The sequence below is a fragment of the Silurus aristotelis genome (assembly GCF_946808225.1).
Source record: "Silurus aristotelis genome assembly, chromosome: 20".
NCBI lineage: Eukaryota > Metazoa > Chordata > Actinopteri > Siluriformes > Siluridae > Silurus > Silurus aristotelis.
This window is the reverse complement of record NC_139593.1, coordinates 16,596,710-16,622,429: the sequence shown is the minus strand read 5'-3', so window position 1 is coordinate 16,622,429 and position 25,720 is coordinate 16,596,710. Positions and strand designations below refer to the sequence as shown.

Sequence of the window (25,720 nt, the reverse complement as noted above, 5' to 3'; positions counted from 1 at the left end):
TATTTTCTGCTCCAATCTTAGATGTGATTAAAAGTGCTTTGAGACAATGTCTCTGCTTTGAGACAATGTCTGTTGTGAAAAGCTCTATAGAAATATAAGAAAATGAAACCATGGAAAGATAGTAAGGCCCACAGCCATATCACTGCTTTATGTTTAGTAAAGCATGTTTACATTTTAATATATATTCTTTATTTTGTATTTGCATAAAGGTTTTAACACCAAAGAAGCTTCATTAAAATCTGAATGCAGATTTGCATCATCTTTTGCTAATTATCAAACCAGAGACAACAGCATCAGGTAAAATTTAGTCAATATGAGGGAGAAACATTAAGAGGAACTAAAATCTAAAGATAACCTTGCCTTTTTTGGATGACAACAGATGTGATTATTCATTCATTCATTCATTCATTCATTTTCTTCCGCTTATCCGTAATTCGGGTCGCGGGGGCAGCAGTCTAAGCAGGCCTTCGACTGCTGCCCAATCCTCACAGCACCGTCCCTTACGGTCCCTCCTGCAGGTGGTGAGCCCACGGGAAGGCGGCCCCACGTCACTCCGACGTCACGGACCTTGATATTTCCCTCGTAAGGGACCCCCGGAGCAATCATCAGATGTGATTATAAATTGTTAATCTTCTACAGTACATATTGTATTGTAAACTATAAGCTAAAACATCTTCAGGTAGTATTTAAGGTAGGACCAGCCAGAACAATTTCCTTAAGTACATATCAAACTGATTATATCATCTGATATAATTGAGAAAGTTTTATATCCAAAGTTATAAACCTTTGCTGAATAACACTCTTATCAGTGTGTGTATGTTTTGGTAGTTGGAACCAACATTTACTGTGTATGCCTTTTATGGTTTTAATTCAGGGACATGTTACATTCTCCTCTTTCTCCTTCCTCCTTGCACACCCTCCTTAACTGGTCCACTGGGGGCCAATTATCCCATTTAGCATGCTCAGTCAAACTCTTGATCCTCTCTTTGTAGTGCTAACAAGAGAGAAAGAGAAGAAGAGAAAGAAGAGGAAGGACAGAATATAGAACCAAAATATTGTTACAGTGTGCACAAACATCAGCCCATCATTTATTTCATATATATATATATATATATATATATATATATATATATATATATATATATATATATATATATATATACTGTATATACACTGATATTCATAGTAATATCAAGTATTTATATTCTAAATTACATATTCACACAAAACTCTTTTTGACATCCTGTGCACTACTCAAATATTTTAAAATAATCTGATCTTATGTTCATTTTAAGGTTAGTTTTAGGGTCATATGTAATGACCTGAAGTAACATTCAAGTTAGTATTATGAATGGAATATACAATTAATAATCACTGGGTATTGGGGCACCTGATATTCACATCCATAAAGTTAGAGGTACATAATTGTACATGATGTCTTATGACATCATGTACAATTATGATGATTTTAAAATAAAAGACTCAAACCTGTTCCAGCACGAAAATGCCCCTGCACACAAAACAAGATACATAAAGATATACTTTACATGGGTTGGAGTGGAAGATCTTGAGTGGCCTGATATAAAGCTCTGCCATTACCCAGTTGACCACCTTTGAGATGAATTCTGTTTCTGACTGCACCCCAGGCCTCCTCACCCTACATCTTTATTTGACTTTACTAATGCCCCTGTGGATAAATGAGTACAAATCTTCACAAACACACTTTAAAATCTAGTGAAACCTCTTCCAAGAAGAGTGACAGTTATTAAAATGGGGGAAATGGGTACTAAATATATAATTAGATGTTCAAAAAGCACATAGCAATCTTGTGGTCAAGTGTCCACAAACATTTATCCATATAGTGTATTTTATTATCCATGTACAGCTTTTATAATAGACTATTGGTAAATATAGGCAAACACATTTGTTGTTATATCAGATATACCAAATCAAGCAGAAAGAAAAGTGTGTCTGCTTTGTTTGAATAAAACTTTTAAATACTCTACACTGTCTGACTTTGTGATTGGTCTTGGGTTAATGTATATGTAGACATTTTGACCCGCTGTTCTAAAGTTAGCTTTTATAAGCTTGACTAATTAGCAAAGTAAACACCATCAATAACACACACTCCATTAATTAAAGTTCATTGAGTTGGATTGTGGCCACAGAACTTCTATAAGAATTGAGTCTTCTGTGTCTGTGTTTCATTTTGCTTATTTGAAAGATTTTTTGTTATGTTGAAAAGAAAAAATATACAATGTGCTGATTTACAGAACAATTCTCATTTATCTCATTTATTAGCATATTCAGTACAAAGTGGTATAACTTCTTGCACTCTGCACTGTAACATTTAATAGAAACAAAACACTGAGCGCCCTGTAAAATAATTTACAGTATTTGATTATGCTAGTGTGGCAGATATGTTCTTTTGTGACATATAGAAAATTCAGTACTTTGGCAAAGAACCATGTAATGTAAAATTTAGTGTTTTGCTTTAATTTACTTAAATTAATTTTTTTTTTTGTTTGTTTATAATTAAGTATAAACTTCTGGCCACAGTTTTATTTGTATACAATTAGACTGATGAAATGACAACAGTCCCTGACAATAGTTGTATCTTTTGTGTTTTATGGGGGCGTGCACCCTCATGTGCTAGTACTTTTGAAAAAAGTGCTTATATCATCTAACTGTTTGTCTTTATGATGGAATTAAATTAACATAAATCTATTTGTTTAATTTGTTGAACCTATTTGTTTGTTATGGAGAAAATACTAGTCAGTAGTGTCTAGTTCGTAGTTGTCTGAAGTAGCCTATGTAGGTTGATGTGGGATGACATAAACAGCATTCATTCACAAAACAAGCAATTACAGTTGTGAGAAATTAGAAGAAGTTGGCTTGAACTTCATCTTGGTAGATTTCTATTGCGTTTGAGGTCAGTGTTACTAAGACTGGCTCCAGATCCCCTGCTAACATACTCAGAGATTACTATGTACTATGTATGACTAGCATTTTTAACCCTTCTAAAATATACCAAGAGTGGGATTAGGTTTGTCTTGCCTCCTGTAATATTCTTTATCCATATTATCATTGAAGCATTATTTATTAACCACCGAGTGGTAACAAAAACACAATTTAATTAAAGCAAAAATTAAATATACCCCATCAAGTTAGCGTTACAACATATACCACTAAGTATATTTGTGCACAAAAACCTTTCTTATTGATTACTGTCAAAAGCTAAGGTGTCGAAAAGTATGAGAATGTCAATTTATTGCCTGGTTAATAACAACTTGCTGCTAGTATGTACAATGTTCAAAGCAGCTAATCTAAACTAGGAATTAGCTGACTAAATACTCAAAAAGTATCACAGGATACATAGAGAAAAATAGTATAGATTTAGAATTTAATATATTTAATCATTTTAGGAGACAGAACGGCCATTATTCCAAAACAGAAAGCCAGGTCAAATACACCAGGCTTTAGATGGTTGTGCCATCATTGTGAATCTTGACTTGGCACAGTCATTATACAGGTCTTCTTCTTCTTCTTCTTCTTCTTTTTCTTCTTCTTCTTCTTCTTTTTCTTCTTTTAGCTGCTCCCATTAGGGGTCGCCACAGCGGATCATCCATCTCCATACTACTCTCTCCTCTACTTCTGTCTCTTTCAAACTAACTACCTGCATGTCTTCCCTCACCACATCCATAAACCTCCTCCTTGGCCTTCCTCTTTTCCTCCTTCCTGGTGGCTCCATCCTCAGCATTCTCCTACAGATATACCCTATGTTCCTCCTCTGCACATGTCTAAACCATCTCAATCTCGCCTCTTTCACTTTGTCCCCAAAAAGTCCTACATGCGCTGTCAATCTAATAAACTCATTTCTAAACCTGTCCATCATTGTCACTCCCAACGAAAACCTCAACATCTTCAGCTCTGCTACCTTCAGCTCCACCTCCTGTCTTTTACTCAATACCACTGTATCTAAACCGTACAACATTGCAGGTCTCACCACAGTCCTATAAACTTTCCCTTTCACTCTTACAGACACTCTTCTATCACAAATCACTCCTGCTATCACTCTTCTTCACCCACTCCACCCTGCCTGCACTCTTTTCTTCACTTCTCTAACACACTCTCCATTACTTTGCACTTGCACTCTACCTTCTCCACCTTATCTCCCTGCAACTGCACAACTCCACTGCTCTCCCTCTCATTCACACACATGTTCTCTGTTTTACTTCTACTGACTTTCATTCCCCTTTTCTCCAGCACATACCTCCACCTCTCCAGGCTCTTCTTAACCTGCTCCCTTCTCTCACCACAAATCACAATATCCCAGTCATTATACGGGCATTTTTGACAATTCTAATGCATGGTTTTATAAGGGAATATGTTTAATTTTGTTATTTATATACTGATTAAATATTTTTATTGTGTCACTATTTATCTAGTGGTTATAGTGTATTATTACCAAAAAAATTGAGACAGAGGTATGCATGCATGCAATAATATAATGTATATAATGTGTAATGTAGGCTTGTGGGGCAGGTGTATTGTAGGACTGAAATCAAGATTTTAGCTAGAGGTAGTATGAATAGAGAACAGAGCAGGATTTGGTGGAACTTTACTTTAGTATTCATTGAGAAGTCAATATTTTTACTGTATTTTACTGTATGTATCTAAAGCTGCACTATGTTCAAGCAACACAAGCAGTAAGACACAACCCTGATCAGGGGACACTGGTCATTTATGGACCACTTTACCCAGCACCATCTCAGTATTATGATACATAATGAGGCGTAATCTGTGCAAAATAGCTAACTGTATATACTGCACATTTACATATACATACATATATGCGCATATATACTATATATATATTTTTTTTTAATAAAAATATTTGATTAACATTTTTTAAACACCCTCCTTTGTCTTTTAATATTGCCAAGATAAGGTTAATATATGATGTAGAGAAGTCACCTCATGCATTATATTCTGCAAATTAAATTACAGTAATGTACTTCTTGCCGGCATCCCTTCCAAATCCATCAAGAAACTCCAATTAATCCAAAATGCTGCAGCCAGGTTTCTAACATGAACTAGGTTGCACAAGGAAAACAGAAACATGGTGGAAAATTACTGGTGTCTCAGGAACCCCCAAAACTGTGACCACCAGCTCTTTTTTCTTTTATTTCATGCTGTACTATTTAGGTCTTCCTGAGCACTGGCAATATTCTTGCATTCAGACAATCTGTTTAATGTACATGAACCACAATACATTCTACATTCACTGGAGCAAGTTGCTGTTCTGAATCCCACAGTTTCCTGATCCCAACCAGAACCTACATATTAATTGAAGAATGCTGCCTGTAATCAGAATTTCTTCTTCAGCGAAGCTTTAAACCTGCAGTTACAATGCTACTGATTCCATTCATGGATCTTATAGATATTTATTTAGATTGATATAAAAACTCTGTCTTGCTTTTTTTTTATCAGGATTTCTTTATTATAAGAAGTTTACTTTGCTGAAGCACTGGTGCCTGTGAAGTTGTACAATACAGAGCTTGTTCAGTAAAGAATCTTGTAAAAATAAAAGTTTTTTGTATTTTATGTTTTGTTGTAGGCATGTAACAGTTCCATGCTTATTTACTCATACTCAGATATCTACATCATATACAAGGCAGTACTATATGGTGTAGGTTTAATACAGTGTATGGTGTTTCTTGCTACTGAACAGATTACATGAAATGACCATATGGACACCAAAAACATTCATATATATTGCCAGAATTTTTTTGACACCTAACACCAGTGCATGGTGAAGAGGCCTGAGGTTCAGTAAGTGTTACAATCTATCACCGAGATGATTAGTGTAGTTGAACTCAAGACTTATCGGGTATATATTAAAAGGAACTATTAAAACATCTTTCAACAATACATCTTATGGTGCATTTATATATATATATATATACAGTGAGGAAAATAAGTATTTGAACACCCTGCTATTTTGCAAGTTCTCCCACTTAGAAATTATGGAGGGGTCTGAAATTGTCATCGTAGGTGCATGTCCACTGTGAGAGACATAATCTAGAAAGAAAAATCACAATCACAATATATGATTTTTAAACTATTTATTTGTATGATACAGCTGCAAATAAGTATTTGAACACCTGTCTATCAGCTAGAATTCTGACCCTCAAAGACCTGTTAGTCTGCCTTTAAAATGTCCACCGCCACTACATTTATTATACTAAATTAGATGCACCTGTTTGAGGTCGTTAGTTGCATAAAGACACCTGTCCACCCCATACAATCAGTAAGAATCCAACTACTAACATGGCCAAGACCAAAGAGCTGTCCAAAGACACTAGAGACAAAATTGTACACCTCCACAAGGCTGGAAAGGGCTACGGGGAAATCGCCAAGCAGCTTGGTGAAAAAAGGTCCACTGTTGGAGCAATCATTAGAAAATGGAAGAAGCTAAACATGACTGCCAATCTCCCTCGGACTGGGGCTTCATGCAAGATCTCACCTCATGGGGTCTCAATGTTCCTAAGGAAGGTTAGAAATCAGCCCAGAACTACACGGGAGGAGCTGGTCAATGACCTGAAAAGAGCTGGGACCACCGTTTCCAAGGTTACTGTTGGTTATACACTAAGACGTCATGGTTTGAAATCATGCATGGCACGGAAGGTTCCCCTGCTTAAACCAGCACATGTCCAGGCACGTCTTAAGTTTGCCAATGACCATTTGAATGATCCAGAGGAGTCATGGGAGAAAGTCATGTGGTCAGATGAGACCAAAATAGAACTTTTGGGTCATAATTTCACTAAACGTGTTTTTAGGAAGAAGATTGGTGAGTACCATCCCAAGAACACCATCCCTACTGTGAAGCATGGGGTTGGTAGCATCATGCTTTGGGGGTGTTTTTCTGCACATGGGACAGGGCGACTGCACTGTATTAAGATGAGGATGACCGGGGCCATGTATTGCGAGATTTTGGCAAACAACCTCCTTCCCTCATTTAGAGCATTGAAGATGGGTCGAGGCTGGGTCTTCCAACATGACAATGACCCGAAGCACACAGCCAAGATAACCAAGGAGTCGCTCTGTAAGAAGCATATCAAGGTTCTGGCGTGGCCTAGCCAGTCTCCAGACCTAAACCCAATAGAGAATCTTTGGAGGGAGCTCAAACTCTGTGTTTCTTAGTGACAGGCCAGAAACCTGACTGATCTAGAGAAGATCTGTGTGGAGAAGTGGGCCAAAATCCCTCCTGCAGTGTGTGCAAACCTGGTGAAAAACTACAGGAAACATTTGACCTCTGTAATTGCAAACAAAGGCTACTGTACCAAATATTAACATTGACTTTCTCAGGTGTTCAAATACTTATTTGCAGCTGTATCATACAAATAAATAGTTTAATAATCATACATTGTGATTTCTGGATTTTTTTTTTTAGATTATGTCTCTCACAGTGGACATGCACCTACGATGACAATTTCAGACCCCTCCATGATTTCTAAATGGGAGAAATTGCAAAATAGTAGGGTGTTCAAATACTTATTTTCCTCACTGTATATATATATATATATATATATATATATATATATATATATATAGTATAAGCTATACAGTATAAGCAGTAAATGTGAGGGGGTTTTCGAACATAATTACCAAATACTTTCACTGGCCATTTTAATAGTACGTCGCTCTGTACGTCCCTAGTACTGGACACTTGTACCTTGCTCTGGATAAGGGCATCTGCTAAATGGCGCAAATGTAAATGTAATAGAATCACAATTATTAATCGGATGAATGAACAGGTGTTCACATGTACATGCTGTAAAAAAGCATTTGCCTGTAATTTTAATGTTACACAAAGATAACCAGAGTAAATACAAAATTTATGCTTAATTTCTCATGATTGAACTCATTATAAACTACATTTTGGAAAGCTGAGTTAAATTTAAGCTGAGCTCACTTGAATCAAGAAATCACGTAGATAGAAACTGGCTGACGAAGTAAAGCATTCAAAAAGATCAAAGAAAAAACAACACATCATGCCACGATCTAAAGAAATTCAAGAAAAGATGAGAAACAAAAAGCAAATAGACATGTCTCTGTCTGGGATTAAATAGTTTTTCACATCACTGTATCTAATAAAGTGGTCTGTAAATGCCTATGTATTATATAGTTCAAAAGTAATTAAGTGGTAATTTAATGCTAACACACAAAAGTCTGTGATGGCTTAGTCACAGAGTACAAATTCATTAAATTCGAAATCATCAAATGAGCCATCAAAAGGTAACAACTGTGTTCAGGGATGAGCAGTATTTATGATTCATGTATTTCAAATATGTATTTCAAATATTAAATAGGATTTTGTCATTTGAATTTGAGAAGTTTGTTGAAAATAGCTTCATATTTTGTTTCAAAATACTTTAGTGTTTTGTATTTTTGTAGTTTTAAAATACTGTAAAATACTACATCATAATAAAAAAAGCAGGCTTGTTGAGATCAGAATCGAAAATTGATCCATATGGAAGAAGGTGGTGAAGGTAAGTAACGAGCAGGCTGCCATCTTTCAAATAGGCGTCCAATGATTAATAAATAAATATATAATTGCCGAATATTGTACCCTAATTGAAGAAGCTGTTAAGTAGGATCATAATTTTGCATCCCACTGCATTAATGACTTCCTGACACATAATATATTATTATATATATGATTAACAATCAAATTATTCATTAGTTAGAAACTATCTGCTATAAATGCAGGTGCCATCAGTTATCTTCTTATGAATGACTTGTTTGTTATTGAGTCAGTGTTGCTGATGCAAAGTAGCCCTTTGTTACCAAACACCAAGTAACTAAATTATGATACAATTATGAGTCATTTGCAAACTGTTAGACATTAAACTAACCTTCATTTGGGAGATTACATGGATTATGTATGTGAATATTTAATTGCTGTTAACTGGTTGCATATTTTAGATTTATTGCATGACTCAGACAGAGAAAAGCTGTTGGTATTAAAATTGTTTACTTAATCAACTGAGTCAGTGTAATTGTGAAGGAAAAGATCAAACAGGCCAATTGATAGAAGGTTTGCACAGAAATGTCATGCTCCATTGTCTGTGGGAGACAGACAGCCAACATCACTGTTACTGTTAGAAGTGAGTTTCAAGTTGTAAGAGAATGTCCTATGTGAAAGGTTGAGGCTTAACATTTGTCTGAGAGAAACAAAAAAAAAGTCATCCAGTTTGACTTTCTGACCAGTTTGCTCTGTTATAAAACGTGTATAATATACCTGGCTAAAACATGAAAAACTTAAAAAAAAAAAAAAAAAGTATAAAACCAAGTAAAAAGAATCCATTGATTTCCCGACTCACAATAACATTTACAGTTCAAGGAGATTGGACAGGTGACAAAAAAACTTTTATTGTAAGAAAAAAGAAAAAAGGTCTGGGATGGATTTAGTCATGCATTATGAGCCTGTGCTTTAATATTAAACTTCACACAGGACACCATAATATATATTATGTATATATATATAATATAATTTATATATATAAGAAGTATTTCTCATTAACAAAATGAATTAATTTTTTTATTACAAAGATGTAGTAGTTTATTTTGATATGTTGTGTGGCTACTGTATATTGTAATTTGTTTTGATGCACTTAAAGTTAAGGTATTTGGTATTTTATTTTAAAATACATTTTAATGTATCTTGGCCCAACTCTGCCCTTGATGTCTCTGATTTAAGCCACATTGAACCAAGGAATTCTAACCAGGTATCACATTTCAATTGCAACTAGAATTTTATTAGGGACTATCCCCTCCATTGTTGTTATGAAATATGTGACAGAATAATCTGTAGAAGCAAAAAAAGGCCAGGTGTGCATTTCTTTCTTTCTTTCTTTCTTTCTTTCTTTCTTTCTTTCTTTCTTTCTTTCTTTCTTTCTTTCTTTCTTTCTTTCTTTCTTTCTTTCTTTTTTTTGTCTTTCTTTCTTTCTTTCTTTCTTTCTTTCTTTCTTTCTTTCTTTCTTTCTTTTTTGTCTTTCTTTCATGTTTCCAATGACTTGCATGTGTTTCTTTTGCTTGGTGGAGGAGGGTCATTATATACATTTACTGGAATGATGATGAGACATGTGTGTGAGAATATTTGCATCTGTGTGATTGTTTTCTTACTCAAGAAACACTGTTCATCACAAGTCACAGCTTGCACGCGCACACACACACACACACACAGACACACACACGCACACACACACACACACACACACACACACAAACACACACACACACACACACACACACACACACACACACACACACACACATACATTCACACATACAGAGAAAAAAAGAGAGAGAGATTTGAAAGAGAGATACAGAGTAATAAACGTCCCTCTAAATATCTTTGCTGGCAGACACATTTTATGTGCTGGAGTAAACAAAGGCTGTCTCACTCTCCCCTGAATTCAAGGCATTTAACTGCTGTCTCATCACCAATTTGTGCTTGCTGAAGCAACAGGGTGGCTGGACGATTATTCATTGGTGACATCATTAGTCAGTGTTAGTTACAAGCTATACAAAAATACACTTAGGGTGGCTCTGTATATTTGTAAAGATTTGTTTGTATATGTGACTTTAAAGCTACTTCTTGGAAAATTATCGTGTGAAACTATTTTATTATTGCCTGGAAATCAATATATTTTTATTGTGAAAGGAAGTAATATTTTTGTGAACTGTGGTGTACATCTTCCACAATTCACGAGTCTTAAGAAGCTAAGCAAGCCAGGCGTTTCCTTGATTCTCTGGCATATCAGAATTTATTTAGTGCGAAGACATACTTCTTATAATTTAGATGATCATATCCAGGCCTTCTGAAGTCACGTTTGGCTGCTACATCTCCCAGTTAAGAGCCTTGCACTGCTGTCTTCACATGACATCCATTGCTTTATAACACATATAACAGTAAGATTACTGTTTAACACCCTCTGAATATTCACAGGGAATGATTGATTGGAAAGCACTGAAACTAAACAGGACGCATTTACTGTGTTGTATTCTATGTAAAAGTGACAGATATACTCTACAGCCCGGAGATGCCTGGCATGTGACACTTCGATGGCATAAAACGTGCATCTGTTTTCTAACTGCCATTTGGTAAAAAGGCCTCTATCGAAATACTATAAGTGTGTGGGTGACAAGAGGGTTTCAGACTGCGTATAATCACTGTGGGTCACTCATATGTTGTTCTCCCCTGGGGGCTCTCTGTGACTCAGGCGTTTTGGCTTCTTGGCGTTAATGGTGGATGTTTGAGAATCAAAGCAAGCCAGTTGCTTTTGTTGAGAGCACAAGGGAGAGGTGTTCTCTTATTTCTCCTCCTGTTGCTTCACCTGGTCTCATGTTTCACTGTGTGGCAAGCTAGAGGCAGAGCAACTGACAGTTATTAATGTTACTGTCAGTGCTTTACACTTGGATTATGCCAGCACATGATTAAATATTCACACAGTCCTCAAGCTTTCCGTTTTTTTCCCCAACAATTTTTTATTTCTTTCTCTTACATTGGCTAAATAGTGCCATGACAATATCAAACTTGAATCCTAACCATAGCCACAGTATACATTTTTTTGTTCCTAGAAACAGAAAAGATAAGATATACATTTACACAAACAGATACTGTACTGACACAGTCACATGTTTTCTAATCATAATTATTCTGCTCCAGTATACAGCACCACTTGGGGGGGGGAGGGGGGGGGGCGGGCATATATGGCATATAAACATTAGTTATATGGGTCAGAAAAATTAAACAGACTTCAACTTGTTCTAACAATAAACAAAAGCAATGATTTTACATTGTTGATTGTGTATCCAGATGATAAAATCATCTGAAATCCCACTAGTCAGACTATGTTTTAAATTCTTCAGGGATCATCGCTGTTTGAAGTCAGATACGGCCTGCCAGTAAGTCGATTACCTCCCCGTAGAGACACAGACTGGGCAGTTTTACAATTCCGACTACTCATCAAATTTTTTTCCTTTTAACTCTCACTAACTCTTGTGCTTTGATTTTTAACTCAACAAGTTTTCGAGAATGAACTGATAAACTACTGAAATCATCCTGTGAAACTAGCATTAAGTACTTCAAGTAGCAGCAAATTTAATGACCCACCATAACGATTATCATTCCTCTTTGTCAGACACATTATACCTCAACATAGTAAACATGGGCCAATTAGGCCAAAGCTGCACTGCCCTTTTTACTGTTCAGGAACATGCAAAGGTGTTTTGCTAGACGTAAGCACTCTGACACAGTTTTAGATCATGTCGGACAGATTGTCTGTATCAGCTTTTATCAGTGCATGTCTACACAAACCCCCCCAAGGACAAAACATAAATACTATTTTTGTAGTCTATATAGGAGGTTGTGAGTGAGTCAAAAAGAAAAAAAAAAAAACAGTTCTAATTATCCTGTCTAGAAGCTTGGTGGAAATTCCATATGTAAAAAAAAAAAGTCCAAGCAACAGATATGTCTTACCCAGTAATTTTTTTGGATACGCCATTCATTTAGCCATTTCTATCATTAGAAGCCTTATTAATGTATACACATTAGTGACCAACATGTTTAATTTACCTATAATACTGCTCTTTTCATGGTGAGGTTCAATGGTGTGAATTCTAGCTTGTGGATTGACAGGAACAGAGTCCAGAAGGGGAATTCTCACAGTTTGCTGTTCTGTCTGTTTCAAGATGTACACATGCTGCCAATGTCCTGACTCATCCTCCCACACAGATGAGAATCTCAGCAGGTGCTCTCTGGCTCACTCTCACTCCCTCTCTCATAAAGTCTTCTCATTGCTCCCCTCCATGACTCCCTTTCCTTTTTTTCCCAGCCTTTCTCCTTTTTCCTCTGACTGACTCCTTTTCCCATATTTTGTCAGATTTCTCCTTGCTTTGAAATACCATATTTCTAAATGCTGAGTGGAAGCTTGACATAGTTTGATCCTGTCTTTGTTCTGATCCAAGGTGAGAATAGTGCCCTTGGTCAGCATGGTTAGAGCTGAGCCAAGTCCCTGGGTCATTTCATTTTTTCATCTGCTCCCCATGTACATACAAGTTTTATCCAGGTTCTTCATTTTTCTCCCGCACTCCAAAAACATGCCAAATGGTGAATGTCCTATACTTAATTGCCCCTAGGTGTCAATATGTGTGTGTGTGTGTGTGTGTGTGTGTGTGTGTGTGTGTGTGTGTGTGTGTGTGTGTGTGTGTGTGTGTGTGTGTGTGTGCTTAATAAGAAAGACAGATAAAGCCATAAAAACTCTGAAACACCTGCTTAAATTAGAGTCTACGCTTTAAACTGGAAAGTTTAAAGTCATTTACTTTTTGTGTTTAGGGGGTGCAGATAGGATTCAGTTAGCAATTCATAAAAAATCATAAAGATGTTAGCTAACAAAAGTTTGCTAGCCAGCACCAACTGAGTGACTTGTTAATTTGTGATAAAAAAAATTTTAAAAAGCTGATTGTACACAACACACTATTAGTTTTTTTATGTATGGCATGGGAATCCATTAGCTTCCTACTAAGAACCCTACTGTTTTATAGAAGGGGAAACACAACTCCAGAAACACAGCAAGCTGTTGTGGGAACACAGCAGGAAGCATGCACGTATACAGCTGTTTATCCTAGAGATCAAAGACGACCCCTCCATACAGCCATGTTCTTTTTTGTTCAATCTTCGATTCCTTGTGTTTGTGCTATCAGTAACATGTAGGCCAAGGAAAGCTAATTTTCTAATATCCACTCTACAACACAATGAGTTTTAAGTAAGTCATAAGCAAATTCCAATTTAAATTTAGTACATTAATACAGTTGTAATGAAGTGATTCTTTTTAAAATAAAATGTATTTAGACTGACCCTTCCCCTGTATGATTTTAAACCAAGAACTCCCTGGGAAGCTGCAGATGCACAGTGTCAGTGAAAGTGAAAGTTGACAGTGATCCCAAAACATGTCATTCTAATTCTCATATAAAAGCTTCTTGTGATATGAATTAAATGAAAATATTATTAATAATAATAAATTTGATTGGCATTTATTCTATATTTGTTTCTATAATTTGCTTAACACATATTGTTAAACATAACAACATAATTCAACATAAAAATATAGCTTCACATCTTGACATTTCTTTTTTTCCAGACCCTAGATGAGAAAACACTAGTTAAAGGATTAGGAATCAATACATTGCCATTAGACATTGACAGGTTGACAGTGTTAAAAAATAAATGAAATGATATCAGACTTGATAACAGCAAGTTCTGATCTTGTACCATCTATTTAAACTTAAGAATAGCATGTAATTATTTGGTGAGTTGTAACATGTTGCTGATGTTTATTAATTTGATAACACTGACCGATCTTTTTATCAGTAGAATGATGAGTGTAACATACAGTAATCACTCAACATGCTGTAAAACTGATAATCTGTACAAGAACAATTCTGATTGTGCTTTATACACACATGTGATAAAAGTTTTAATCATTAAACCAAGCAGAGGCCAAACAAACAATGCCAAACTATTTTATTTTATTTTAATCCCCCCACAAATATGACTCAGCTGGCCACTGAGAGCCTTCCTGTCCCAAAGTGTATCTGAGTCCAAGTTAGAAACCTGAGAGGATGAGCAGCAGCTGGCCGCACACGCTATTGCGAACTGCCACACTCCGCCCCACCATACCTGACCTCAGTGCCCATATTATTGTGTGGAAAAGTGAGCACAAGTGTGGGTGTGTTTGGCATGTGCTGGGGGCGTGGTGGAGGTGGAGGTGTGCAAGGGTACGTTACAAGTGGGGGCGTAGAGACTAGGAGTGGACGCAGGTGTCTGAGTGTGATATAATGGGAGTTGAGGGTTTGCCAGAGGCCTTGCAGATCATGGTGTTCTTTGAACAAAATTAGACCTTCGTAATGACTTAATCTGTCCTTTGACAGACCAAACTCCTCTACAAGCTTCCTCAGACACATATTAGTGACATGTGAGATATAATAAACACCCTCGCATTTTAGGGTAGATTGTAGAATAAGCATATCATCTGCAACAGGTATCACATTTTGTTCAAACGATCACTTGATGATTTTTAAAGTGTGTAAATAAGTAAACAGATACTTTGCTTGCAAAATAAGTTGATAAAAGTGATATGAAAAAAGGATGACATGTAAATTTGGACAAGCTGAAGTTGTCAAATGATGGTACAGACAGAGAGTTAATTGTGTGCTCTCCTGGAGAGAGATTTGCATGGGTGGACTGTTTGCACAGTGACTTTTTTCTCCATTACGCATTCATTCACATACATACACATACTCTCAAACTTTTGCAATTGTTTTTACGCTTGTGTTATCTTTTTTTGCATTGTCAAATAACGCAGAGAAATAGAGCAGTTTTACTTGTCAGGTAAATGAGAGCTAAGGGATAATGCCAGAACACATGATTATACAAAAGAAAGGCAGATTAAAAAAAGTCTGAATGAAATATCCACCACAGAAGAACATGTGACCATAGTGGTCCAATGGGGCTTGAGCAGAAAGGGTTAGCTTTTTTTTTTTATAGAAAGGAAGAGTTAAACTTGTTGCCTGGGTTGGGTAAAGCCTTCTGTGGGCCACTGAAACCACAAACCAAAACTGTGACCAGTCACGCTTCTGTGAGCCACAGGGAAAAGTGAAATAAAGATAGAGAGAGGGAACCATGAGAAACTGAGGCAAGAAAGCTGCTGAGTGTACGTGCTGAAGTCAGTGTGAATAACCCGGATTACTGCAAGAAAAAAAAAGAAACCACAGCGACACATTTCTGCTCCTTCTGTTTTGCACAAGGGTAAGCATCAGTCGACCGCAGTCTGACTGCCGATCACTATCTGCACTGTCTCTCAACCATGCACAACACCCAAGGACACAACTGCCCTGACACCACAACTGGAGCAGCATTGGATAATCATGTGGCTGAGGGTGTGGGTGTGTATGCTGGGGAATTTGTTTAGATTTGGTAGAATGGAGAATGTTAAATTTATGTTTTTATTTATTTTGCTTTTATTATACAAATGCCATAAATTATCATCGTCATTGTATTATTGATCTTTGCAGAGCAAAGATCAGAGCCGGTCAAAATTAAGAGCCTCATCAAGGTAGAAGTGCTGGATGGTGTTTTCCAGAAGCAGCCCCTCAACATGGCTTCAAACAGCATCTTTGAGACCTTTCCATCCTACCAGTCTTGCTTTACAAGGGGTGAGTCAATAACTTTACTGCTACATCAATAGTTTTTAAACTACATCAGCAAGTATTGCGTTATTTTTTTGTCTTTTATTAAAGTTTTGAGGAACTGAGGGACAGGTTTTCGAGTGCATCTATGCAAAGTAATATACCCGCAAGATAGAGAAGTATACGTAAAAATGACATTTCATGATTGTTGATTTGCTGTGTCAGTAGTATAGTAAAATATCTTGGCTGAATCTGAAAACCACAGGGCTGTGGGTTAGTGAGTGCTTCACTGGTTAACCTCACTACACCATCAACAACACGGCGTTCTGTAAATACATGTGTTTGTGCGATTTCAAGCTCAAAATTTTTTGCAGAAGCAAAAATAATGCTGTGTGAAATCTTACTGTGTTTACACGTTGAGATTCTGCTGAATTAATCATGAGTTAGTGAATTACTTTTATTTGGATTAGGGTTTGGATTATTACAACATTGCAGGTATTTCAATGAGACCTGAAAATGAACAAGCTTGCAGTTTTTTATGGCAATTATATTTGTTTTTAAAGTTTGTTCGAGACTTTTGACACTTGATTTATGTGTTTGTTTGTTTGTTTGTAACGTAGACAGCTGGTGGATTTCAGAGGGAGGTTTGGGATCAGAGCCAGTGAAATAAAGGACTTGATCAAGTGCAGGCTCAATAGCTGTCCACTCATATTAAAGACTTGATAAAATCATCCATTAAATTAAAACTGTCTTTTCATCATGCAGATTATTATTATTATTATTTCAAATAAAAAAATTCTAATAAAGATAAATACATTTATTTCAATTTGAATTCTCATCAGTCCCCAAACACATTTTTTTTATCTAGGTATAGCTTTATGTAGCATACAACATCCTATTGAACCTTTTCAGCTTTATATTTCTCAAGCTCAGTTTAAACACTCAAATGACAAAGCAATGGTTTATGTTGAAGATAACATTTTAATGTTGTTTTTTGTTAGTCTGTTTTTTTATATTGTTGGTGAAATCGGATGCATCTTCACAGGTTTAATGACTCGTAAGCTCTGTGCTCTTCATGAAAGCGTGTTGTTTTTGTTTCCTGACTCTCTGGTGCATGCACATTTGTGTGTCTTGCAAGCGCTGTCAGTTAACACAGGAAGTTTATCAGTCGCACCCGATTCTCGCTCAAGAGCTAACAGCCTCGGAGGAACTTTTATGTTTCTCACACACTCTCTCCTCTGTTTCTTTATGAAGGCCTTTGAAATTTGCTAATATTTATTTGGAAGAGTATCACAATGTGATCACCTATTTTCTATGATCATTGTTTTGTCTTCATATATTCATACTTTCATACTGTAAATCATTTTATATTTTGAACTAACAAAGATATCTAAACTGCATTGTCTGAGCAACGTGTGCAGGAACATGATCTTCTCTGGAAAAAAGATGCTTGAACATTATGCTCTCAAAAGGCTATCACTTTATGGGGCACTAGTGTATGCAACACATGTCCTTTTGTGGTTTATACTGTATGCATTGGTGTACGCAGTACACACAATAAAAACAGTATGCTCATGCATTTACTTTTAAAATGTATAAGAATCTGAGCGGTGGGTTTCAGTTTTTGTGGTTTCTTTGCTCCCCAAATACACTTCGTTCATGCACTTGCTCACCTGCAAGCCTGCACACGCATGAGGATTCTTCCTTCGTGCATTTATTATGCAACTTTGATTCATACACACACTTATACACATGCTCACTTCACATCTTTACATGTGGTACATATGAACCTGAAACTGTTGTGCCATGAAATGCATCACAATTATTTCAGGAACATAAAAAATGTAAAGCCTTCTCTTAAAAATACTCATAATAGAATGATGATGAATATTTCAAGATATTGCTGTATACCTTTTGTTGACACATTCAGCAGTTTCATTTTTTAGTATGCCTAGCATACTTTTCATGACTTGAAATGATCTTGTAATAAAATACATTGGTGCAATTATTCTAGCTCTATCATGGAGCACTTTATTGAGCGTTTGTGCACCACAACATGGCAGACTGGTGTGTAGTGCCACAGCATGGCAAACGTATATATACGTTTAATAACATTATGTTTAGGCTATATTTTCACACCATTTATTCCCTTATTGTTACTTTTTTGTCCACAATACTTTCCCAGCGAATCTATTTTCTTTTATTCTGTCACTCATCTTTACCAGCTTCCTCCTCCCGAACTCTCAACATCCGTTCTGGCACCTCCAGCCCTGGTGACCGGCCCATATATCTACAGGTGTCTAGCTGCAGATGATGGCTGCATAAGGTCGCTTTTGTGCTCCTGTGGACCACCTCCTCCCTTATGAAGGATTTATGACGGTCTCCATGCTTCATGTCCGAAGCTTGAGGATGGAGCCAAAGGGCCTACATAGTATGAACCGAATGCCTGCCCATTGCTGATTCTGGTTATCAGCATCCACAGGCGGTCAAGAAGGAAATTGGCCACCCTGCCAGATCCCCGCAAATTCAAAACGGGACCCACACAAGCCTATAATTCTTCCATTTGACCTTGATCAAATGGATAGCTAATGTAAATTGTGCACTTTGTGCATGAATTATGGCCAAAGTTGCCAAAGCTGGGGTCTGAATAGTGTGAGCAGTAATGTATTTTAACACATCATTTGCTAATATTTAATTAAGTATACTTATATTACACATCACATATCATACAGTAGTTGCATTATGCAGTGATGCACATAAATGCTATAGCCATAACCCTATAGTTCTTTTGCATTGCAAATGCTTAGCAACATGCGCTTCTTCTTGAGCAGAGGCATTTCTGGGACATCTGAATCTTTAATATCTCATTCAGTTCAAAGAAATTTTTCAATAAATGCTGATGTCATCATAACAGACTCCAGTGACAGTAGGAGCCATGGAGCTGGTCAGTGGCTGGGGATCTATTAGGTTTCTTTTCCTGACTGCGCTCACTGTATCACTGTGACTGGATGGATTTTCGACTCCGCTGGCCTACTTCCTTTACAGAGACTCTGTGACTGCAGAACATAGGAACTGCTGAAATTGAGTCTGTTGTCCAGCAGACAGGCCGCTATCGAGCCCCAGTGTCGGACAGCAGCAGAACAGGGAGGCAGTGTGCGGCGCCACTGCTGTACATGAGTCTGAGAGAGCTGAGATAAAGCTGCCGGGAAATGGGCCTTGGACACTGAAAAGGGAGCATGAGCAAAGATGGAGTCTCTCAAATAAAGATTTTAATAAGTCATAGAATAGTTTACATCTTTACAGAACATCCTGTCTTATTTAGTGTAGTATTACATTCTACCTAAAATAATTTACCCCATACTAAATATATATACATGATAATATCAAAATAATAAAATCAAACTTCTATTGACTCATAATCTCATATGACTTTAGCTACTTAGTTGGTTGGCTGCAAGTTTTGACTCAGAAGGAGTCAGCATGCTAGTAAAGAATAAAAAACTCTACGAGGACCATGGTTAGAGCAGAATAGTAATGCCACCACTATAAATTAATTAATAAATAATAATGAAATTTGGCCCAACTATTTTTAATGTATGAAAGAATGATGCCATGCTTTTGTTTATGCATAGTTAATGTGTATTTATTTTACATTGTGGAATATCATCAAGATCCAGTTCCAGCAACCAAATGTTCATGTTCCTCTTTTACTCTTCGTTCATAGAAAAAAAAAACATATTACTTGTCATGTTTCTATAAAGAATCTATGTTGCAGCTGTTCTTTTGACAGCTTCAGATTCTTTGCTGCGTATTAGCTGTAACTATGTACAATACAGAGCAAGTGTATTCATGTAAATTTGTTTGAATTCTGCATTACAGAAAAAAACATCATTTTATGACCAGTTCAGTTCAAGAATTTAACAATGCTGTGGTATAAAGGGAAATTTGCCAATGCCCCTATAGAGGCTTTTTATATCAGAAAGTCATGGAGAGACAGATTATTGTGACATTATTTTACAACAGTTGAACAGACATCATTCTACACTCCAGACTCTTTACTGAAGCAGCAGACAGCATCTGGTGATATAATGGCAGACTAAATCTGCTTGTTAAAAATGTTGATGCCCTCTGAATCATTTCTGGATATTTGGCCTCTCATTATATTGTGCTGTTCTGCTATCTTTGTTAAATACATTTGCACAATGATTTTACACAATCTCAAAATAAAAATCTACAAAAAAGTTATTTAATATATTCCAACAGTATTCAGGAATGAGATTTTTCACCTTTTCTCAGTTGCCATTATGCCTGATAGTTTGGCAAACACACTTTCTATAGTATTTGATGAGAGGGAGTTGGGCTCCTCATTGCAAACTCAGATGCACAAAACCACAGAGAAGTTTTTGCTGGTGCAGATAAGGGTTTGTGAACTTGGACTACATTTCACCCTCCCCTTCCCCCTTCCTGTCAGCCAGCAAGTACGGGCTACATGGAAGATGTTGTTTTGTTGAAAATAACCGTATTTCTGTCAGTCAGGATAATTACGGGTTTGGGCTTTAACACCTTAACGCTTTGATAGAAGCCTTGATCTATTTAAAAACAGACATGCTACAAACGTTCATTGATTCTTTTTTAAACCCAAGTGACATATCTTTTTGTAAACATTGAAAATGCAGACACTTTGTTGAGCCTAATTAAAGAAAACAGCTTTTTAGTCGCTAGCTCTTTACTGTATCTCTGTGGCTAGTCTGTGGTAACACAGCAATGACTGCGGCTACGTGACTAGCCTCAGTGCCTAACCAGTATGCAAAGTAACCTTACCATAGGCTTATTCATCTGCAAGCTATTAAACACAGAGTCACAGGCATGCCAGGAACTAAACACCAGTCATTCAGCCAGATAAAGAATCACACTCATATATGTATACACTAGCATACTCACACGATGTACCACTAGCAACTAAAAACAATCTATGGAAGCTTACTTAATAATACTGACAACAGAGAGAATCTTTACTGCATTTTGAGTAATCACTGTATCTTTTCAGGGTCAAGGTGGATTTAGAGCTTATCCCGTGTTGCACACTGATACACACACATACACATAAGCTGTAAACTAGAGCATATAAATAATCATTCATATGACTAAACTATATTATGGTGCTTCATCATGTTGTTATAAGGATAGAAAAGTTGTGTTAAAGAGCTGTGATTAACTTCTGCTCCAGAACTAGTGTCAACACAAAAGCTGGTAAATCCTAGCAATGTTAAATAAATGGCGAGTTTGTTTGAGGGGTATTTCCTTGTGAAATGTCATCAGAAACCAAAGAGGTGTGTGTGTGTGTGTGTGTGTGTGTGTGTGTGTGTGTGTGTGTGTGTGTGTGTGTGTGTGTGTGTGTGTGTGTGTGTGTGTGTGTGTGTGTGTGTGTGTGTGTGTGTGTATATGTGTGTGTATATGTGTTTGAGATGTCACAAGGAACCTGTCAGTTAAACATAGGCAGAGTTCCTAACGGTATCCTTACATCTGTAGCTTCCTTCCTCCTCACTATCAACTGAAGAAGAGAAAGACCAAATGCAAAAAATTTTAAAAGCTTGATCTTTCAAAGCTTTGGCAAACTCCAGCAGCTAAATCTGCATTACAAAAATCTCACAGAAATGTGAGGTCACATATTTATATATATTGTAAGTGATTCATGTAAATTGTATGTAAAAGTCGTGGATTAGGCTATCATGTATTTTTTTTTCAACATAGCTTTTATTTTTATATAATTTTTTACTTATCATTTCTTCATTCTTCTAAAGATAGGTTGGTTAGTATATCTGATGCTTACCACTCTCTCACACTCACCCTGCCATGAGGCATTTCTGAGTCTCTCAATCCTTAACACACACTGTCTTCCAAGCAAATGCCCATAACGTAACTCACTCATTTTTACAAGAGCAGTGGATAGCCTATGTGTGATGTGTAAATGCTCCATTGGCAGCACTACAGCTCTGTGTCTGCTGGAGCATTTATGTTTCTATGATTCAGCCTCTCTTGGCCCATTTCCTGGATGCAGTTAGCACCACCTGTTTCCAGCACAGTCACCTGGGCGCCTGACATTACTGCTCATTGGCATTGCATGAGGTATTAGATTAAGAAAAAAAAAAAAATTTGCTTAGTCAGTGAAAAGTTTAGTTACAGAGCTCATGGCTGAGCATGTCCAGAGCCTGGGTACAAGTCAGAGGTTTAGCCTTATGAACTACAATGGGGTTGTCAACTGGCAGATCACAGTGTGGATGTGGAGCCAGCAAAGCATTCCTGTAAACTAATCTACTTTGTACATCAAACAAACTGTAGCAGAGCCGATAAAGTTCAGACTCTAGTTTTCTAACACTTCTGTAGGAGGTCATCTGTTGTGGTTAATCCAATCAACTGCATTATTTAAATCATTTAGCTGAAGGCAACCCATCCAGTGAAAGGACCAGCGATATGGCATCATCCATCTAAGATTAGCTACAGTTCAGAGAAGAGACACTAGGTCAAAGAGTGTTTTCACAGATGCTTCATTTAATTCACCCTTTTCACTTCTCACCCATTTTCTCAGGAACTGAAAACTGAAAGACAACCGGATAAAGAAGAGTGTTTATTAAAATCTATATTTCTATTAAAAACATTACACTTTAAATGGTCTTAATTAAAACCATAAAATTATCATTCAATAATAAATGTTCTCTCTGCCTGGTCATGCTTAATGCCTGACTAAATCTTAACAAGTTCATATGAATACCCATGCTACAAGATATGTATCAGTGTGTGGAAAAAAACTGAGGAAGTTGGTGAAGAAAAGGGGGGGAAATAGAAGGAAAAGTCCAGAGGATAGGGGAATTCTCTCTTCATGTATATTAGGCTCCTTTGGTCCATCTCTGTCTGTTATTCCTCCAACCAACACTCAGACATTATTATTATCTGTGTCATTGTCTAATATTTGCATATCTGTGGAACAGGACAGTCATTGTTGTTAGACAGTATTCGCAGCAGAGGGACATTTCACACCCTGAGACTGATTTCACCAAAACCATGAAAACACACCAGCCATGGAAAGTAGCATTGTTCCTCTCTTGATTATTCTACAACTGATATCTCTTTATATATTATAATAAGTAAGTTTGGTTTCAAAAATGTATCTCAAAAAGTCAAATTAAGAGATAAATGCAATGATAATTAAGTGAAAAGTCCTTCATGAAACCTCTGTAACGAATTTCTTCCTTTTGCAGGGTAAATCAAACAATTCTTTACTGTTTACTTTTACAGATCTATTAAATAAACTTTATATAGGGAAAAATTTATTAGCAGCTTTTTGACTGTCTACTGTTGAATGTGATATACAAACAAATTAATTGTGTTTAATATCATGTTTTGGCCATGAATCTTTCTGTTTGTTTGTTTTATGTGTGCCAAGCTTAGTAATAATATATCAGCAGATTTTTATGGAAAACTAGATCTCACACACAGAAACTCATTTTCTGTGCTATAGAGATCACCTTCTGGTAGCCCTGTTTAATTTAATAATTTTTTCTTTGTGTTGCTGACGTGTGAAGTGTGGAGACACTCAGTCATGCATTTTTTTTCCTCTTGCTTGTGCTCCTTTTCTCCGGCCTGCCTCCACCCCCAGGCGAGTTCAAGCCATGTGGAGGACTGGCCAGTGATCAGAGGGGAAGCTGCTATGTTTGATCTGCATGCTCATTGCTCCACACGATATCCATGGTGCAGTGAGAGGATGTCTAATAAAGCTCTTTCATTTCCTTTAAATTTTTATCTCTGCTTCAGGAACTCTTACTTTGGTTTATTTACTTTCTTGTGCTTTTATTCTAGTTAGATTTTTCTTATTAGCAGCCCCCCACCCTACTTTCCTTTAAAGCTTAGGTGTGAGGACCGAGCTGGATTTGGTCAATAAGACACTTAATTGAGTGTAAATGCTGTGCTTGTGGTGGCTAATTTGATATTGTGTAGTCTTCCACATTTGGCCTCAGCTGCATAGGAAAGCTATGGTATTGGGAGCATAAGCTTAGCCCATGGCAGACTGGAGTTATTGATTTGTGTTTTATAAAGCATGAATAGACTGGGTTAGACAGAGATCAGGACAGGGAAGGTAGGTGTTACCATTGATTGCACAGTGTCTCTTGATCGGAGTCTCTTTGTTCTTCTCTCAGACTGTAACCAAATGCGCTAATCGCTTCACATCCAAAGGTTTGTCTGCTGTTTTATAGACCCAAATGATTGTTAAATGACTGGTTCTGTCTCTGTTTACAAGTTACATCTAATCACCTCAGGAGTATTAGTTAGTACTAAGCAAGACATTTCCCCAACCACTGCTAGGGATTTAACACAGTGTTGTAAAATACATGCTTAAATTAAATATGAAAACGAGACCCGACAACAGCAAGCTAATTGTTCAGAAACTAGTTGATATTTAAAAAGGGTTTATTAGTAGCTCTCTTTTTTGTCAGGTCCCGTCACACCACACTGTCATTAATAAAAAACAGTATATATGTTGTCTTTTATCCCTCCTATACAAAAAGCAGGGAAACCATTTTTCTTTTCAATAAAATTGGATGGTTGGTTGCTCCAGGCTTTTAACACAACCTCTTCATTTTTACACAAGTTCTTCATTTGTATCAGTAACATTACAATTTGGGGGAATAGAAAGTTTACAAACTTGATAGTAAAGCATCTCGTTTGCAGCAATCTAATATTTCTCATAGCATCTACATCCCTTACTTCCACATTACATACATGGTGTATTTTGTCTCATCTCACATGTCCTGGGTCCAAGCCTGAGCTCAGATTACTGTCTATGTGGAATTTTACATGTGCTCCTTGTGTCCATGTGGTTATCTTCCGGTACTTCAGTTTCCTGGATGAATTGGCTATTTTAAATTGCCCCTAGGTGTTATTTAAGGACTAGCATTCTATCCAATTTGTTTTACTTTTTTTGAGTTTTAATTGCCTTTTGACAATAAAGGCATATCCTTATACATGAATAAATTCACATCCTTCACGCTCATCCTATTTTGTAAATATGGCAAATATTGTGGATACACACTTCAGCTACACATGCAGTTTTTAAATGCAGTGGCCAGTGAGGAATAAGAAAAATAAAACATCCATGCAATGCCATTCTAAGTTTTATTCTATTACTTTCGGTAGAAGGATGCACTGATGGTGATGGGTGGGGACATCTTAGAGCTCCGCCATATTGCAATTGCCATCATGCTTTTCTCCATTGCATTACTGCCCCTCTGCTGTGAAACCGCAACAGGAAACGGCAATATAATGGTCAATACTGTGAAGGTGCAGGGCTGAGTCTGGGTAGGGCTTTTTGTGACCACAGAAACTCTTTCAGACCTTAGTAATGAACAAAACTCGGCTGCAGTAAACCTAAAGGGAACTGTTCCCAAACGAAACTCCACAGAACTTCATC

At 36.8% G+C, this 25,720-nt stretch overlaps 2 protein-coding genes across 8 annotated transcripts in view; both read left to right on the top strand.

The window, feature by feature from the left end:
* The window catches only part of LOC310715754 (chloride intracellular channel protein 5), a 161,418-nt gene that overhangs the window by 122,902 nt on the left and 12,796 nt on the right, over window positions 1–25,720 (top strand). The window lies entirely within an intron of this gene.
* Window positions 15,627–23,996, top strand: LOC310715812 (uncharacterized protein). Of its 3 annotated transcripts, none has more exons than XM_083522525.1 (3): window positions 15,627–16,014; window positions 16,144–16,284; window positions 23,912–23,996. In XM_083522525.1, exons 1-3 carry the CDS (start codon window positions 15,936–15,938, stop codon window positions 23,968–23,970), a joined length of 279 nt encoding a protein of 92 aa, XP_083378651.1. In that variant the 5' UTR covers window positions 15,627–15,935; the 3' UTR covers window positions 23,971–23,996. The 3 variants fall into 3 exon arrangements, with proteins under 3 accessions (XP_083378651.1, XP_083378650.1, XP_083378652.1); XM_083522524.1 differs by lacking the exon at window positions 23,912–23,996 and adding an exon at window positions 18,483–20,002; XM_083522526.1 differs by lacking the exon at window positions 23,912–23,996 and adding an exon at window positions 16,878–17,105 and having other exon boundaries at window positions 15,628–16,014.